Here is a 16885-nt window from a genome sequence, read left to right as displayed (position 1 = left end):
CATACTAAATTGCCCCTTAGTGTTAAGGGAATTAGCAGGGTAAATACATGGGGTTACAGGGATAGGGTCTGGGTGGGATTGTTGTCAGTGCAGGCTTGGTGGGCCGAATGGCCTCCTTCTGCGCTGTAGGGATTCATAGATTTTTAGTTTCAGAGAAACCTGATAGATGGAGTTAGCGTGTGATGTAGCAAATTTTATTGCTTCTCCCTCATTCATTCATGCCAGAACTTTTGTCAAACAAGCAAACAAGGAATGCTTTAGTGTGTTGGTATCATTGCCGTCTTCTACATTCCAGTTGCCTTCTTGAGAAACATTCAGAAGTTTAAAATCAATACCATTTATCCTTCATAATTCTTTCCCCCACAGTTAGTGGAGACCGGAAACCTTACAACCTTTAAAAAATATTTGGATGAGCACTCGAAATATCATAACATCCAAGGATATGGGACAAGTGCAGGAAAATGGGATTAGCGCACCTTTAGTGGTAGTTATTGTCGGTGCAAAGTCAATGGCCGAAGGGCCCTTGTTCTCTATGACGCTATGATAATCTCAAGGTATTTATCAGGCCCTTTACATTCCACAGCCATTTAACACTACCTTTCCAAAACTTCACATGCCTTTGTTCACTAGCTCTCGTCAATACTTTGAGCTCTCTATAACATGTGCCAACATATCTCAGCCTCACCTTACCGATTGGCAGAATGGTCTTTTCTTGGGATTTGCAAAAAAACTGCAAATACATATATACTTAAACATTTATCAAGTTTTGAAATTCACATCTAGCTTCAGTTATTTCAATTTTATCTAATGATCTTGATGTATCTTGTAAATGTATGTATGATGAAACAGCCTTGGATAAGGGATCTTAACTCACTCTGCGTTTTATCACTCATGAATGATTCGGTTGAATGGGTCACAAGGTATACGCTATAGGTTTCCTCCGGGTGCTCCAGTTTCCTCCCACAGTCCAAAGATGTGTGGGTTAGGTTGATTGGCCATGCTAAATTGACCCAAGTGTTAGGAGATTAGCAGGATAAATACGTAGAGTTACGGGAATAGGGCCTGGGTGGGATTGTGGTCGGTGCAGACCCGATGGGCCGAATGGCCTCCTTCTGCACTGTGGGGATTCTATGATTCTATATCCACAGCTCTTCAACATTATTCTTTTCCATACTCTGTGATATAAAACATTTCTGCACGCTATTACGATAATGGTGGACTTAATCGGGGAGGAATCACTGTTACCTTTACTTTGTGTTTGTGTTCTAATGCTTTCCTCTCCATTTGATGATGCAATCTCATTTGCTTCAAATCTTCCTCGATGCCCTGTCAAATGTAAAAGAATGAACGAGTTAAAAAAGATGTAAAATGAAAGGATTGAGTTAAACAAAAGTTTCAATTCTTTTGAAAAGGTGGATACTACACACCAGTGGTGACGCATTGCCAAATAGTTTATATTATGATAGAATACTTCATTATATAATCAATTTAAGTGTACCAAGAAATTAATGTATTCACCATACAGAAAATCCTGAAGAAACTCAACAGGTCTGACAGCATCTATGGAGAGAAAATAGAGCCAACGTCTCGAGTCGGGCCAGACTCGAACTGATGGCTCTATTCTATTTAGATGCCAATTGATAGGAATGTAGGAACAGGAGTCGTCCCTCAAGCTTGTTCCTCTGCCTTTTAATAAGATCATAGCTGATCTGCCACCTAACTTCATTTATCTGCCCTTGCCTGTTGGCCTTTATAGCCTTTGTATAACAAAAAGAATTGATTATGTTTAAAAGTTCAATTAATGCTTAAATAGATTTTTTAAAATCTCATCACATAAAACATTCAATAAATAAAAGATAGTCCTCCAGCGAAGGTATTTGTACAATTTGCAATGATAAACTGCGGTACCTCAACTGGCTCTTTCCCTTTGCTTAGCCCCTGAAGTTCATCCAATTTTTCTGTAGGTTTCTCGAGATCAATATTATATGTCTCAGCTGATATGCCTGGATGATTCTAGGTTATAGACATACAAAAATGGAAGAAAGCCATTATGCTCATCAGTTTTACTTTCACAGGAATTATAAAATATGTGGCTGCAACTGCAACGCACCAGCACAGCACGTTAATTATCTACTTCACAGAGTGTGGTGAAAGATGGATTTGCCCTCTATTTGGAGAGGTGGTGCTGTAGTGGTAATGTCAGTGGTCTGGTAATCCAATAGACCTGAACTAATCCTCTGGAGCCATGGGTTCAAGTGCCACCATAGCAGACTTGTATTTCAAAAAAACCCCAGAAATACCAGTTATCTGCTTATCTTCTTCTACATTTATGAAATTATTCTTTCATTGAAACTCCAATTATTATTGTCTCCAAAATAAAATAAAACTTTGGTTACTGAGGGAGTTAAAGGATATGTGGAGTTGAGGTAGAAAATTTGCACATAATCTTATTGAATGGTGGATCAGTCTCAAATAGCTTACTCTCATTCCTCTTTCTCATATTCACATGTTCTTATGTTCTAAGTTAATGTAAAGTTTAAATTGAAATAACAATTCAAACATCCCAAAGCAGTTCACAGAGGTGCTCTAAGGAAGCAGATGAATAAGCAATATTTTGTTTAATAGGACTGGTTTGCAAAGAGCATTAAAATGAGAACATGTTTTATATCTGCATGGGGATGTGCTTGGGGTTGATGTGGGAGCTGGATAGTATGTACAACAGGCTATAAAGAATTAGATTAACTTTGGTCACTTTTGCAGCATTTTTGGCATTGAACTTGAGTATTGGATTTGGTACTGGGTAATGAAGTGGGCCAAGTGTTAGATTTGGTTGTGGGAGAGCACTTTGGAGATAGTGGCCACAATTCGGTGTCTTTCATTATTGCAATGGAGAGGGATAGAGCCATACGGCAGGGCAAGGTTTATAATTGGGGGAGGGATAATTATGACGCGATTAGGCAAGAATTAGGGAGCATAAGATGGGAACAGAAACTGTCAGGGAAAGGCACAAATGAAAAGTGGAGCTTGTTCAAGGAACAAATACTGCGTGTCCTTGATAAGTATGTCCCTGTCAGGCAGGGAGGAAATGGCTGAGTGAGGGAACCATGGTTCACAAAAGAGGTTGAATGTCTTGTCAAGAGGAAAAACGAAGCGTATGTAGGGATGAGAAAACAAGGTTCAGTTGGGTCGCGTGAGGGTTACAAGGTAGCAAGGAATGAGCTAAAAAAAGGGCTTAGGAGAGCTAGGAGGGGGCATGAGAAGTCCTTGGCGGGTCAGATCAAGGAAAACCCCGAGGCTTTTTACTCTTATGTGAGAAATAAAAGAATGACCAGGGTGAGGTTAGGGCCGGTCAAGGACAGTAGTGGGAACTTGTTGCATGGAGTCAGAAGAGATAGGAGAGGCGATGAATGAATACTTTTCTTCAATGTTCACCAAGGAGAGGGGCCATGTTTTTGAGGATGAGAGTGTGATACAGGCTGATAGGCTGGAGGAGGTAGATGTTCTGAGGGAAGATGTATTAGCAATTTTGAAAAACCTGAGGGTCGATAAGTCCCCTGGGCCAGATGGGATATATCCTAGGATTCTTTGGGAGGCAAGGAATGAGATTGCAGAGCCTTTGGTTTTGATCTTTGGGTCCTCACTGTCCACAGGGATAGTGCCAGAGGACTGGAGAGTGGCGAATGTTGTTCCTCTGTTCAAGAAAGGAAATAGGAATGACCCTGGTAATTATAGGCCAGTTAGTCTTACTTCGGTGGTCGGTAAGTTAATGGAAAAGGTCCTGAGAGATAGGATTTATGACCATTTGGAAAGATGCAGCTTAATCCGGGATAGTCAACACGGATTCGTGAAGGGTAAGTCTTGCCTCACAAATTTGATTGAATTCTTTGAGGAGGTAACTAAGTGTGTAGATGAAGATAGAGCAGTTGATGTCATATACATGGATTTTAGTAAGGCATTTGATAAGGTTCCCCATGGTCGGCTCATGAAGAAAGTAAGGAGGTGTGGGATAGAGGGAAATTTGGCCGATTGGATACGTAACTGGCTACCTCATAGAAGACAGAGGGTGGTGGTGGATGGAAAATTTTCAGACTGGAGACCAGTTACCAGCAGTGTACCACAGGGATCAGTGCTGGGTCCTCTGCTTTTTGTGATTTTTATCAATGACTTGGAGGAGAGGGCTGATGACACCAAGATTGGTGGAGTAGAGGATGAGGTGGAGGGCTGTTGTAGGCTGCAAAGAGACATTGATAGGATGCAGAGCTGGGCCGAAAAATGGCAGTTGGAGTTTAACCCTGATAAGTGCGAGGTGATTCATTTTGGTAGGACAAATTTGAATGCGGATTACAGGGTCAACGGCAGGGTTCTGAGGAATGTGGAGGAATAGAGAGATCTTGGGGTTCATATCCACAGATCTCTGAAGGTTGCCACTCAAGTGGATAGAGCCGTGAAGAAGGCCTATAGTGTGTTAGCGTTTATTTACAGGGGGTTTGAGTTTAAGAACCGTGGGGTTATGCTGCAACTGTACAGGACCTCGGTGAGACCACATCTGGAATATTGTGTGCAGTTCTGGTCACCTCACTATAAGAAGGATGTGGAAGCATTGGAAAGAGTGCAAAGGAGATTTACCAGGATGCTGCCTGGTTTGGAGGGTAGGTCTTATGAGGAAAGGTTGAGGGAGCTAGGGCTTTTCTCTTTAGAGTGGAGAATGATGAGAGGCGACTTAAATAGAGGTTTATAAGATGATGAGGGGGATAGATAGAGTGGACGTTCAGAGACTATTTCCTTGGGTGGATGTAGCTGTTACTAGGGGGCATAACTATAAGGTTCATGGTGGGAGATATAGGAGGGATGTCCGAGGTAGGTTCTTTACTCAGAGAGTGGTTGGGGTGTGGAATGGACTGCCTGCTGTGATAGTGGAGTCGGACACTTTAGGGACTTTCAAGCGGTTATTGGATGGGCACATGGAGCACACCAGGATGATAGGGAGTGATATAGCTTGATCTTGGTTTTGGACAAAGCTCGGCACAACATCGAGGGCCGAAGGGCCTGTACTGTGCTGTACTGTTCTATGTTCTATTGCAGAAAAAAATAGACATGCCATTGAACCTTTTCATTTTACACTCCTCAGGTTAGATTTGCAAGAATGCCAGTAGTAAAAGGAACAACAATTTATACTGCATGAGAAGAAAGCGCTGATTGAAACTGCCAAGTTTGGCAATTAACTGTTCCCTGGTGCATTCTCCTTGGCAATCCCCCTGCCAATTCTTCCTTTACACTCTTTATATTGTCTTAGATTTTGGTGTGAATAACCATGTGCATCCGGAGGTGAAAATAGAAATCTAGAAAAAAGTTTGAGAGAGCAGCTCATTAATTAAATTGAATTAAATTGGGAAGTTCAATAATTGGAGCCTAACCATGCTTAAAGGCAGGAAACAAAATTACTTTAATGAGAATCCATGATGCGACTGGGTTTACAGGCACCAACATACATCTTTTTATTCTGTGTGACACTACATTGGTATTTCAATTTATGTCATTGAACCAGTGTTCTATGATTGATTATCATCCCTCCACTATTTAGAAGTGGCCAAGCCAATGTTGCAATTGTTCAAATAGTTTCATTTCTGTGTTCTTACCTCCTTTACTTCTATTTTTCCTTTAATTTCTTTAACCTCGTTATGATACTGTTGCCTTATTTCCTTCAGTTGCTGGCAATATTCCTAAGAAATAAAAAATAAATATTTTTATATTTATATATCTTCAAAGTTAATGGTAAAAATTCAGGTTTTGTGGGCATCACATAGCAAACCCGCTTCTGTATAATTTATCGGGCCCTCCCTGGAAAATGTAAATGAAGTAAAATGATTTCAAACCTTTGAAATGCGTAGCATTATTACTGAATTCAAGTTTCATTCAGGACGGGTCTAACTTACCATGCATGGAGGAGAGGCCATGGTAAGAAGAAGAACATATCCTCTATGTGGTCTTAGGTCGATTGATGGTAACTCTGGTCTCCAAATCGTATTGGGAGAAATAAAGTTTAGCATGTGGTGTCAGGAATTCTAGGGCTGTCCCATTTAAATTTAACGGTTACGTTTTTACACAAATTTTGAGTTTGACTACTGTGATGTTAGTGTACCTTTAAGAGTTTTTAAAAAATCATGCTCACAGCCTTAGATGATGTCATTGTTGGAAGGAGAAAAAACAATGTGGGCAAGTCAGGTGCAGGAATTTCATTTTCAATTTCAGTTTGGAGCTGCAGGTTTGAGTTTTTAGTTTTAGAAGGGACAGCAAGCTAAAAAAGAAGTGTTTTCCCTCTCTGTTGTTTTGAAAATTCTGTTGGTAGCTGAAGACAAGGTCTTGAAGGGTGAAAACCTGCTGCTGTTGGGGGGTGGACCAGAGTCCCTCTGGTGTTTTGGGAAGCTGTCTTGTCTTCAAACTGTTCTGAGTCTCAAAAGCATTTGACTGCAGAATTCAACTAACGGCCTTAATCCCAGTATCACGTGAGCATTAGTCTGCGCTATGTTAAACCTGTGAAAAGGGTCTTTTGTTTATGGAGGTTGGTTTGATTGGGACACCCTATTTATATTTATTAAAGGTTATACATTATTGTGGTTGTTTTGTTTTTGTTTGTAATTGTTAGAAGTTATTGCTAATTTTCTTTGCATACATGTTAACTATATTCTTAAATAAACTTTGTTTGATAAAAGCTCCCTAATGGGTCATTTGAAACATACCTGAAGTGAAGCATCTCATGCTTATCCTAGTCAAATTCAAGATGCAAAACTTATGATTCAGGCGGACTCCATTCAACACTTTGGAGTTTCTAACCTGAACCATAACACTACATAATCAAAATGTTGAAAATGGGGATTCATGAACACATTGCACACATTTACAGATGCTGTAGTTTCCTTATCCCATGCCCTTCAGCATGACAAGGAGAATATGCAGAGGTGACACAGAGCAGGATAAGCTGCTGGAAGAGGGAGGAGGAGGAAAGGGAGATGGGATCTCAGCAGCAGGCCATATTCTCTGAGTGTCCAGGGGGCATAAAGTCCTACAATGAGCCTCAGCAAGTGCATCAGCCATCTTCTCTTCAGTGAGGAGATCTTCACTAACATCTGGGCACCGACTGCAGTCACTGTGTCACTGAAACCTCAGAATAAGATGAGAAAGGCATTGCCAGTATCTGTGAAGGTAACTGTGGCTATGAACGTTTAGACAACTAGTTCATTCCAGGCTTAAGCAGGCAATCTTTGTAACATCTGACAGTTGCATAAGGGAGATCACTGACATTCTCTATTTCAAATGAGCTGACTACTTTTCATTCTCTCTTGCCAGAGAGAAACCAGTGGAATGAGTACACAAGGATTGCAGATATCCCCATGGTGCTGCATGCTGTCGTCTGCACGCATGTCTCTGTGAGGATGCCACATGGCTGCTGTGAGATGCACCACAAGCGAACAGGATTCCACTCCCTCAACCTCCAACTATATTCTTAAATAAACTTTGTTTGATAAAAGCTCCCTAATGGGTCATTTGAAACATACCTGAAGTGATGCATCTCATGCTTATCCTAGTCAAATTCAAGATGCAAAACTTATGATTCAGGCGGACTCCATTCACAGGCAGTGAATGAGCCAGGTCAATTCCCGGTCACCTAATGGTCATGGTGCCTTCATTCTGTGACTGCCCACTGTGCCACTTACATTTCAGCCACCATGACAAAACCAAGGGTGGGGTGGCTACTAAGCTACGAGATATATATCCTTTGATGACACAGCTCATAACCCTGGTGCACAACCTACACATGGGAGGGAAGTCTGCGCTTAACAAAAGACATGCAGTGACAGGAAATGTGACAGAGCAGACAACTGGGATGCTATTGAACAATATTTCTGCTGCCTGGGTCATTCTGGAGGGGCCCTGCAGTACAAATTGTGGTGGTCACCTGCATGCTGCACAACCTCAATGCCATGAGGGAATAGCCCTTGTCAGCAGTGACCAACTGAGAAGGAAGAGGTAGAGGTAAAGGAGGGGAGAAGGGGAAGAGGGGGAACAGAGGAGGCAGCACACAGCCTCTTTCTGACTGTACTGCCCGTGATTGGCTCATTTTACTCCTATAACAGTAAATGACCCATTCACTAACAGCCCCAGGCTTTTCCTTGTCTCTGTTAATGAGCATCACAGTGTCCACTTGGCCACGACGTGAAAATAAAACCAACACTCATAAATCAAAGCATTCCATACTGCAGAAAGGTCAACTAATTATCTCCGTTCATTCCCTTGGTGCCCTTGTTTTCCATGTGCCTTTTTCTGCTCCAGTTCATAGAATCATAGAAAAAGGCCATTCGGCCCATCGAGTCTGCACCGACCACAATCCCACCCAGGCCCTACCACCATGTCCCTACATATTCTATCCACTAATCCCTCTAACCTACACATCTCAGGAAACTAAGGGGCAATTTTATCATGGCCAATCATGAGTTCTCCAACTCCAGTGGCTGCAGTGCTTCTGACTTCCCCTAGGGTGGACTGCAGGTGGGCTTGGAGGAAGAACTGGAGCAGCTTTCACCCTAAAAGGCCACATTCAGTTTGCATCATCTTGGCACGGGAGACAGGTAATCAAGTCTTTACAGGGGCAGTCAATGTGAGTGGAGAGTGGCTTAAGCACAGGTTAAAGAGGTGTGAATTGTCTCAAACCAGCACAGTGAGACTTTGCAAGCCCAGGCAAGTCGTGGGAGTTGTGAGGCTACTTATTTACCTCCATGCTCCTTGATACTGACCCATAGGCTTTCTGGGAGGCCTGCCACTGGGCCAATCATTTTGATTTGTCCACCTATCAGCCTCCTCCTGCAGACTGTTCCCAGCAAAGTCCTCTGACTCCTCCATAGAACTCATGTGTGATTTCACCCTCTGATGAGCTGACCTTTGCCACCTCATTTCCTGCCCTGGCATCAAGCCATTGGTTATGCGCCAACTTGCCCTGCGATAGACAGGTAAGTGTGTCAGTGAATGGGGTGCAATGTGTTTTGGTCATAGGTTAATTTTATAAAATATGTTTTATGGGATGCAGACGTTGCTGGCTAGGCCAGCATTTATTACCCAGCCCTAGTTGCCCTTCAGAAGGTGATGGTGAGTTGCCTTCTTGAACCGCTGAAGTCTCTGTGGTGTCGGTACACTCACAGTGCTGTTAGGAAGAGAATTCCAGGATTTGACTCAGCAACAGTGAAGGAATGGTGATATATTTCCAAGTCAGGATGGTGATTGACTTGGAGGGGAACCAGAGGATTTTTAAAAAATGTTCTTTCATGAGATGTGAGCATCACTGATTTAGCCAGCATTTATTGCCTATCCCTAATTTTGCTTAAGAAGGTGGTGGTGAACTGCCTTCTGGCAGTTCCCAAGCATCTACTGCTTTTGTCCTAGATGGCAGTGGTCGTGTGTTTGGAAGGTGCTGCCTAAGGAACCTTGGTAAGTTCCTGTAGACGCTCTTTTAGATGGACCCACTATTTGTCATTGGTGGAGGGATTGAATGTTTGTGGAAGGGATAGCAATCAAGCGGGCTGCTTTGTCCTGGATGGTGTTGAGCTTCTTGAGTGTCATTGGAGCTGCACTCATTTATGCAAGTGACTTGTGGATGGTGGACAGGTTTCAGGGGGGTCAAGAAGTGAGTCACTCGCTGCAGAATTCCTAGCCTTCGACATTCTCTGGTAGCTACACTATTTATATGACTAGTCCAATTCAGTTTCTGGTCAATGGTAACTCCCAGGATCTTTATAGGGAGGATTCAGCAATGGTAGTGCCATTGAATGCCAAGGGGCGATGGTTAGATCCTCTCTTGTTGGAGATAGTCAATGCCTGGCACTTGTGTGGCACGAATGTTACTTGCCACTTGTCAGTCCAAGCCTGGATAATAGCTGCCAATGTGTGGAAGCTGTGAGATGCTAAGGCTGTCAGGTGAAGCCATGAATGTTAGGTATGAATCTTCATAAAAAGAAATTATTGGTAGTTAAGTGATGGGGATATAATGCATTGAGCAATGTGTGAGAATAGGGGTGCTGTCGGTGTCACCATCAAGCCAGGGGATCAACCCTGATTCAACGAGGAGTACAGGAGAGCATGCCAGGAGTAGCGCCAGGAATACTTAAAAATGAGGTGTCAATCTGGTGAAGCATCAAGACAAGACTATTTACATGCAAACAGCATAAGCAACATAGACAGAACTGAGTGACACCACAACCAATGGATCAGATCTAAACTCTGCAGTCCTGCCACATCCAATCATGGTAAGAAGTCGCACAACATCAGGTTAAAGTCCAACAGGTTTATTTGGAATCACAAGCTTTCGGAGCGCTGCTCCTTCATCACTCACCTGGTGAAGGAGCAGCGCTCCGAAAGCTCGTGATTCCAAATAAACCTGTTGTACTTTTACCTGGTGTTGTGAGACTTCTTACTGTGCCCACCCCAGTCCAACGCCGGCATCTCCACATCATCATAGAATCATAGAAACCCTACAGTGCAGAGAGAGGCCATTTGGCCCATCGAGTCTGCACCGACCACAATCCCACCCAGGCCCTACCCCCATTTCCCTACATACTTACCCGCTAACCCCTCTAACCTACGCATCTCAGGACACTAAGGGGCAATTTTTTTAGCACGGTCAATCAACCTAACCCGCACATCTTTGGAGTGTGGGAGGAAACCGGAGCACCCGGAGGAAACCCACGCAGACACGAGGAGAATGTGCAAACTCCACACAGACAGTCTATGTACATGATGTGCAAACTCCACACATCATGACATCCAAACATGAATGATTGTGAACAATTAAATAGCTAACTGGAGGAAGAGGCTCCAAAAAGACCTCCGTCCTCAATAATGGAGGAGCCCAGCGCATCAGTGAAAAAGTCAAAAACCTGGAAAACTTTTCCCAACAGCACAACGATAGACTGCAGCAGTCCCAGAAGGCAGTTCACCACCACTTTCTGAAGGGAAATTAGGGATGGGCAATAAATGCTGGCCAAATCAGTGATGCTCACATCTCATGAAAGAACATTTTTTAAAAAATCTTCTGCGTGACACTCTCTCTTTAGCTAAAGTAAAAAATATTTTAAACTAACAAGCAATTTACCTCATCCTTTGCTGCTTTTTCCTTAGCTTGTTGCTCAGAACATTGTTTAGCCTGTCCATCTGAATTCTGAAGTTGATGTTCATAAGGGTCTGATGAACGAGGACGTATTCCCTGTGGAATACATGTAACAAGTCCAGATGATAAAAATTATTTTCATTAAGAAGCATGAAAAGCGACTTCACTGTGGTAAAATTTTCAATGCAGTCACTTACCAACTGTTTTTCTACTTTAATTTTATACTGATGTGCTTCCAATTTTCTCTGCATGTATTCTTCATGCACAGCGTATGGCCTGAAACAGATATAATCCAATGATTATTTGCCAACGTTTTCTGTGCTACTGGCTTTCATTCTGTTAAGTGCTCCCTCTGACCTCAATTAAGTACTATTATCTTCATTTCACTGTTAATCAAATTAAACCGTGAAACATCTATTTTGTTATAAAGAACAAAGAAAAGAACAAAGAAAATTACAGCACAGGAACAGGCCCTTCGGCCCTCCAAGCCTGCACCGACCATGCTGCCCGACTGAACTAAAACCCCCTACCCTTCTGGAGACCATATCCCTCCATTCCCATCCTATTCATGTATTTGTCCAGACGCCCCTTAAAACTCACTATCGTATAAGATGTATATTATTTCAGTGAACAAAACCGATCTCAGAAATTAGCGTTATATCTAATATATGAGGTAGAGATGCTGGCGTTGGACTGAGGTAAATACAGTAAGAAGTCTCACAACACCAGGTTAAAGTCCAACAGGTTTATTTGGAATCACTCACCTGATGAAGGAGCGGCGCTCCGAAAGCTTGTGCTTCCAAATAAACCTGCTGGACTTTAACCTGGGGTGTTGTGAGACTTCTTACTATATCTAATATATGTCAAACTGCCAGGTCACAACTTCATCGAACAGTTGAGCACACCTTCTTGCCCATCATAGGGGCTTGTCTCACAAAGAGAGATTGGGCAGTTTAGGCCTATACCCCCTGGAGTTTAGGAGAATGAGAGGAGATCTAATTGAGGTGTACAAGATGATAAGGGGGATTGACAAAATAGAGGTGGAGAGGATATTTCCTCTTGTGGGGCAATCTAGAACAAGAGGCCATAGTTTTAGGACTGGAGCAGGAGATTTAAAACAGAAATGTGGAGAAATTACTTCTCTCAAAGGGTCTTAAATCTGTGGAATTTACTACCTCAAAACATGGGATGCTGGGACACCAAGTAAGTTTAAGGAGGAAATAGACAGATTTTTAATTAGTAAGGAGTTAAAAGGCTATGATGAACAGACAGGAAAGTGGAGTTGAGGCCCAGATGAGACCAGCCATGATGGTATTAAATGGCGGAGCAGGCTCGAGGGGCTAAATTGCCCACTCCTGCTCCTGGTTCTTAAGCTTATAATCCCCCATTGACAGATTTACTTGTTTGCCAAAGGCAGGGAAGTAAAACTGTGAGGCAAATATTTGGTCGCATTCTAACGGTCTAATGGCAGCTTTCTCCCTATCATTTATCAGTGGAGCAAGCGCAGTTGTTTTGAGAAAGTATTGGTTAACTGCTCATTGAATGGTTAGGAATCTGCTGAAAATGATGATCAAAACATTTACTAATGGATTCCAGTAATCAGTTGGCTTCTAAAACATAAAAAAAATCATCATAGAATCCCTACAATGCTCAAGGAGACCATTCAGCCCATCGAGTCTGCACCGACTCGGGACAGAGTATCTTACCCCCACCCTATCCCCTTAACCCCACACGTTTGCCCCGCTAATCCATCTAACCTAAACATCTTTGGACACTAAGGGGCAATTTAGCATAGCCAATTCACCTAACCCCGCACACCTTTGGACTGTGGCAGGAAACCAGAGCACCCGGAGGAAACCCAGACGGACACAGGGAGAACGTGCAAACTCCACACAGACAGTGACCCAAGGCTGGTATTGAACCCGGGTCCCTGGCCCTTTGAGGCTGCAGTGCTAACCACTGTGCTGCCATGCCACATAAGAAACACCTGTCTCCAAAATGCTGTTCAGTCTTACTGATGAAAAAAACCTCATATTTTGCAATACAGTTGGACCCAAATACAAAGGTTTACCACTGGATTGGATCATGATTCATCTTCTGTCTGTAATCTTCAATCAGGTAGTTATAATAAGGCGCAGATGGAGTTGTGTGGTCAATTGATCTTCTCTCTATGTGATCTAGATAACCATGATAGTGTTCGTATCGCCCTTCCATCTTGAAAGCTGGTGGCTTTATCGGTGATAGATGGTTAAATTGCTAGAGGAAATATTTTATAACATTGGAAACTGTTATTATGGGTTTTAATTTGTATCCTCGGCTCAGATCTGAACATAGCTGAAATAGAATAAATAACATTGAATTTCTGAAAGGCAGTACATATATTTTGTTCAACTTCCAGCTCAAACAGGCTATGGTTGAGGTATTGCTTTAATATGATGGAAAGCAGTATGGGTCTCCTTTAGCGAATATATAGCAAAGTCTCGCTTTGGAAGTCCTACCAACTATTCACAATTTTGAATGACTGAAGAAAATGCACTTTGTATACAATTAATTAGTTGAAGTGTAGTGACTTGCACTCAGTTGTGGTGACCATTTTACATCCACCATGATCCATACACTGCATTGAGATGAATGATCTGATGATGTTTGTTTAATATGGAATGATAACCAGGACAATGGGAGAATCTCCTCCTCTTCAAGTAGTGGCGTGGATATGCAACATCCAGCTAACATTTCCGACATTATAACAGTGTCTACAATTCAAAAATACTTCATCAGCTGTAAAGCATTTTTATGATATCCTGAGGAACGCAGGAACTTATCTGCAGGAATAGGCCATTCAGCCCCTCGAGCCTGCTCTGCCATTCAATACGATCATAGCTTATCATTTACTTCAACATCATGTTCCTCCACTATTACCATATCCATTGATGTCATTAGTGCCTAGAAATCGAAAAGTTATTATTTAGTGTCACAAGTAGGCTTATGTTAACACTGCGATGAAGTTACTGTGAAAATCCCTTAGTTGCCGCACTCCGGCACCTGTTCGGGTACACTGAGGGAGAATTTAGCATGGCCAATGCACCTAACCAGCACGTCTATCGAACTGTGGGAGGAAATCGGAGCACCCAGAGGAAACCCACGCAGACATGGGGAGAACATACAGACTCCACACAGACAGTGACCCAAGCTGGGAATCAAACCCAGGTCCCTGGCTCTATGAGGCAGCAGTGCTAACCACTGTGCCACCGTGCTGCCCTATCGAACTTTGTCTTCAATGTACTCAATGATTGAGCTTCAACACCTCTCTGGGGAAGAGAATTCCAAATATTCACCTCTGATTGAAGAAGTTCCTTCTCATCTTAGTTGTAAATGGCTTGCCCCTTTCTCTGTGATCATGTCCCCTGGTTTTAGACGGCTCCCTTGGCAGGGGGAACATCCTTTCTGCATCTACCTTGCCTAGTCCTTTAAGAATTTTGACAATGAGACCCCCTCTCATTCTTCCATATTCTAGAGAATATAGGTCAAGTCACCTTAATTTCTCCCCATAGAATAATATCGCCTTCCCAGGAATTAGTCTGGTGAACCTTTGCTGCACTCCCTCCATGGCAAGTATGAGGTTGTAAAAGACACTATATAATTGCAATTCCTTTCTCTGTTTCTTGAGTTCACCAGCAGCAGTCAGCGATGTCCTTGGTTTAATATCTCAGCCAAAAGACAATAGATCTGACCAAACAGACCCCCAGCAGCACTGCACTGGAACATTAGCTCAGCTAAGATACTCATGGCCTGAAAGAGTGGCGCTTGACTTCACAATTTTCTGACCCAGGAACAAGAGAGCAAATCACTAAAATATCCGGAATTAAGAATCTACTGGTGACCCTGAAACCATTATTACTTGTCGGAAAAAACCTATCTGGTTCACTAATGTCCTTTAGGGAAGGAAATCTGCTGTCCTTATCCGGTCTCGCCTACATGTGTCTCCAGAGCCACAGCAATGTGGTTGACTCTCAACTGCCTAACAAGCCACTCAGTTCAAGGACAACTCAGGATGGGCAATAAATGCTGGCCAGCCATGTCCCAGAAATGAATAAAAAAACTGAGCAAAGCTCACACAACGCATGAGCAAATACTGACACAGAGGCAGGTTGCGGGGGAGAAAGAAAAGGCTCAAATAAGACCTGTCTGAAACCAGGAAAAACAGATACAGATTCTAAGCAGCAGATGTATAATTCCACCCCATACAGCCTTCATTCCACACAGTCTACCTGAGAATGTGACAGTTTCTGATAATTAATGCACTCAGTATTAGAGTAAGTCAGTACAGGCATGTCTTTCATGTCGCACCTTGAAACTCGGCCTGTTGACCACTGCTAACGGTTTCCATTCAGAATGAGCTGGCGAATGCTTTTTATTCATCTGTGGCCTTGGTGGCCGTTTCACCTCACATTTAGCTTTCTGTACCTTTGGAGCTTGCAAGTAAAGACCACAATAAAAAAAAACAAATTAGCAAAAATAAAAAATTCCCAAATGACTGGCATATATCTAGTTATTTACTGTCAATTTTAATACATCAATTCTTAGTTTTGTAAAAAAAAAAGCACCAAGGAAAAGCTTTCCTAACAAAATCAATCTGGAGAACAGGTTTTCAAAAGATCTGAAGCTGCAGATATGTTAGTTTACTGTTAATTAAATGGCGAAGTAAGTTGTGTTCTAAAAGGACATTATATAACAACCAGCTCCAATGCACAGCAGTGCATAGTAATTAGGGCACAGCATAGTGTCAGCAGCTCACCAGAGTTAACGATATTAGGCATGGCAGCATTTAAAGGGGTTATTACTAAGTTGAGGTCAGTTGCTCTCGAAAAACAGAAAGGTGGCCTATTTTTCTCTCTGTCCTCTTAGCTGTTCAAGAGCAACATTGATAGCATGGACGTGGGGAAGATGTTTCCATTAGTAGGAGAGTCTAGGGTCCAAGGGCACAGCCTCAGAGTAGAGGGACAGCCCTTTAGAACCGAGATGAGGAGGAATTTTTTCAGCCAGAGGCTGGTGAATCTGTGGAACTTTTTGCCACAGAAGGCTGTGGAGGCCAGGTCATTGAGTGTCTTTAAGGCTGAAATGGACAGGTTCTTGACTGGCAAGGGGATCAAAGGTTACTGACAAAAGGCAGGAGAATGGGGTTGGGAAACTTATCAGCCATGATTTAATGATGGAGCAGACTCAATGGACTCATTCTGCTCCTATATCTTATAGCCTTATGAAAGAAGCCCACGTGGAGGCCATTTGTTTACTCTGGTGTGTGCGTGTTCCCAAGAAATCACGAGAGGAAGGGAGAGATAAAGACTTAAAAATGCTGAAAAATACACGAATGGTCGAGGAAATGTTTTTTTTTTAATAAATACATTGCAATTGAAGGTATAATTGAGATCAATTCAATTTTACAGCTTCGTTCCTGAAAATTAATGGAAATCAGAGCAGGAGAGATGTAAGATGGGGAATTGATCTGCTATCATCATCAACTGCTGCACGAGTCAAAATGACCTCCATTGAATTTTCACTTCATTTAACAGAGACAATGATGGGGCATTTGTTCATCCCTAGAGCCCCCATAATTAACATTAAGATCAACTTTGTTCTACCTTGTTGTGAGGTGGCTGCTGTAGGTCTTGATGCAGGTGACTTCTTCCTATGAATGACCGTGTGGCTAAATTCTTCCTTTATTAGCTGCAGTTA

The 16885-nt window shown here is 42.5% G+C and overlaps 1 protein-coding gene across 1 annotated transcript in view; it reads right to left on the bottom strand.

The window, feature by feature from the left end:
• Positions 1-1203: 1203 nt before the first annotated feature.
• LOC144499468 (serine/threonine-protein kinase Nek5-like) overlaps positions 1204-16885 on the bottom strand; it is a 40501-nt gene continuing 24819 nt past the window's right edge. Inside the window, exons 10-17 of the mRNA XM_078221456.1 lie at positions 16792-16876; positions 15500-15624; positions 13224-13408; positions 11350-11428; positions 11138-11248; positions 5637-5720; positions 1909-2013; positions 1204-1326 (exon numbers count right to left, since the gene is read on the bottom strand). Coding sequence (XP_078077582.1) covers positions 1204-1326; positions 1909-2013; positions 5637-5720; positions 11138-11248; positions 11350-11428; positions 13224-13408; positions 15500-15624; positions 16792-16876 — 897 coding nt within the window. The remainder of the gene's footprint in view (positions 1327-1908; positions 2014-5636; positions 5721-11137; positions 11249-11349; positions 11429-13223; positions 13409-15499; positions 15625-16791; positions 16877-16885) is intronic.

This window comes from Mustelus asterias, chromosome 10 (assembly GCF_964213995.1).
Source record: "Mustelus asterias chromosome 10, sMusAst1.hap1.1, whole genome shotgun sequence".
NCBI classification, from domain to species: Eukaryota; Metazoa; Chordata; class Chondrichthyes; order Carcharhiniformes; family Triakidae; genus Mustelus; species Mustelus asterias.
This window is presented reverse-complemented; position numbering and strand designations above follow the sequence as displayed.